General features: G+C 35.4%; 1 protein-coding gene across 6 annotated transcripts in view; it reads right to left on the bottom strand.

Annotated features, from left to right (window-relative positions):
• Nucleotides 1–1,652, bottom strand: part of LOC101860885 (phosphatidylinositol 3,4,5-trisphosphate 5-phosphatase 2A) — a 104,826-nt gene that overhangs the window by 53,534 nt on the left and 49,640 nt on the right. For 5 of the 6 annotated variants that reach the window (XM_005096045.3, XM_035969145.1, XM_013081192.2 and 2 more), the window contains one exon: nucleotides 248–262. The exons of the other annotated variant lie outside the window; for it this stretch is intronic. In XM_005096045.3, the coding sequence (XP_005096102.1) occupies nucleotides 248–252 (5 nt within the window). In that variant the 5' untranslated portion in view covers nucleotides 253–262. The remainder of the gene's footprint in view (nucleotides 1–247; nucleotides 263–1,652) is intronic. 6 annotated transcript variants of the gene reach the window in all.

Here is a 1,652-nt window from a genome sequence, read left to right as displayed (position 1 = left end):
TAAAAAAAAAAAATTTTAATTTTAATTTTTAAAATGTTGGGTTGGACAGGAAAAGTGTTTAAAATGTACTCAAAATTTGACCCTCTGTGGTAATTACGCAGTTTTGATTTCAGCGACTTGAGCGATTCGGATGACAGGCTACAATACAATCGGAGCACGACACTGACACAGGCACAAGATATAATAATAATCATGAGTAGATTCCACAACAGCAAAAGACAGGCAACAGAAATGTGAAAATACAAACCCCATCCTTGGCCGGCTGTAAAGAGGAAGATAAGCGAAGGAATGAGCGATCAAAGTACGCAATGAATACCTATCCCGGTGGTTTTATGTAAAAATTAAATTCTGAAATTATGCAAACTGAGCTAAAAAAAAAGTGAAAATATGCGATTCTGTTAATTTTAACAAAGAATAATACACGAAAATAATCAGAAGTTATGCCCCCCCCCCCAAAAAAAAAAAAAATTTTTTTTTTTTTAAATCAAATTTTGCTAAATTATGCGGGGTGCATAAAACCACGGGGATATGTCACCATACCACTGCCACAGAATTAACAAAGTTCTATCTGTTCAGTAACTACTTTTGAGACACTCGACGTCAAAAATGTGTACAACATGCCAAGATTGTTTTTGTTTTTTTTATGCAATTCTTTGAATATCTTGAGGACTCCGAATAACCTTACGATTTTTATAGAGCAGATAGAATATTTGATTTCTGACCTCATGGTCTGTAACTCAAAACGGCCCAAAATGTCATAGAGAACTTTGTAATTCCAAGGTAGCGATATCGCGAGCTCAGAGCAATTTCGTAATGAACTAACTCACATTTTTAACCTTTGGGAGTAAAATTTAGTTTTAATTTTAGGAAGAGTTTTTATTAAAACTTCATATAGATCTAGCTGTTGAAAAAAAACTTCGCTTTCAGGCCAAAATTATCCAGCTCAATAATGAATGCCCATATTCCGTCGAATTTCAGTTTATTTAATTCAGACCTTACTCCAGAGTTCTCAAGACTGGAAGGCAGACAGTGCTTTCAAAATGATTTACATTTCAACCACAAAAAAAAACCCGGGAGTCAGTGCAAGACAAAGTGAATGTCAGATTGAGGACTTCATTCGTCGGAATACATATGTGAGGCAGCGTAGTGGAATCAGGCTCTCGTCAAAATAATCAAAGTGAAGAACTTGCATTTTTTCGTAGGTTTGTGAATTTTTATCAAATTTTTGTTTTTTGGCTCAACATCTTTCATGCCCATTAAAGAACTTATTTCTGGGTGGGTTTTTCTTTAAAATGTTGATTAAAGGCACAAAAAATGTAAATTTTCAGTTACCGCGGACTCTAAAGTAAAGGAAATACTAATCTTTGGCGGCCATTTTCTCACTAATTTTACTTCTGAAAAAGGTGACCCCCACTTTCTTCATTCGCCAATATCTCGACTTGTATTCAAGATAAATGGATATTTTTTTCATCCAAATAAAGACAAGTGAACAAGCTTTAAGATGATACCAATAAGTCTACATGCCCAAAAATTGACGAGAGCCTGATTCCACCACGCTGCCTCACATTTGCTCTACCACGTACATCCAGATATCTTCACTCCCTGTGGGGGACAACATGTGGAGGTAGCTACGACTTCATGTAAAGATTTAT

Source organism: Aplysia californica, unplaced genomic scaffold (assembly GCF_000002075.1).
Source record: "Aplysia californica isolate F4 #8 unplaced genomic scaffold, AplCal3.0 scaffold00120, whole genome shotgun sequence".
In the NCBI taxonomy this organism is placed as follows: domain Eukaryota; kingdom Metazoa; phylum Mollusca; class Gastropoda; order Aplysiida; family Aplysiidae; genus Aplysia; species Aplysia californica.
Note: the sequence above shows the minus strand (reverse complement) of the source record. Positions and strands in the feature narration are given on the sequence as shown.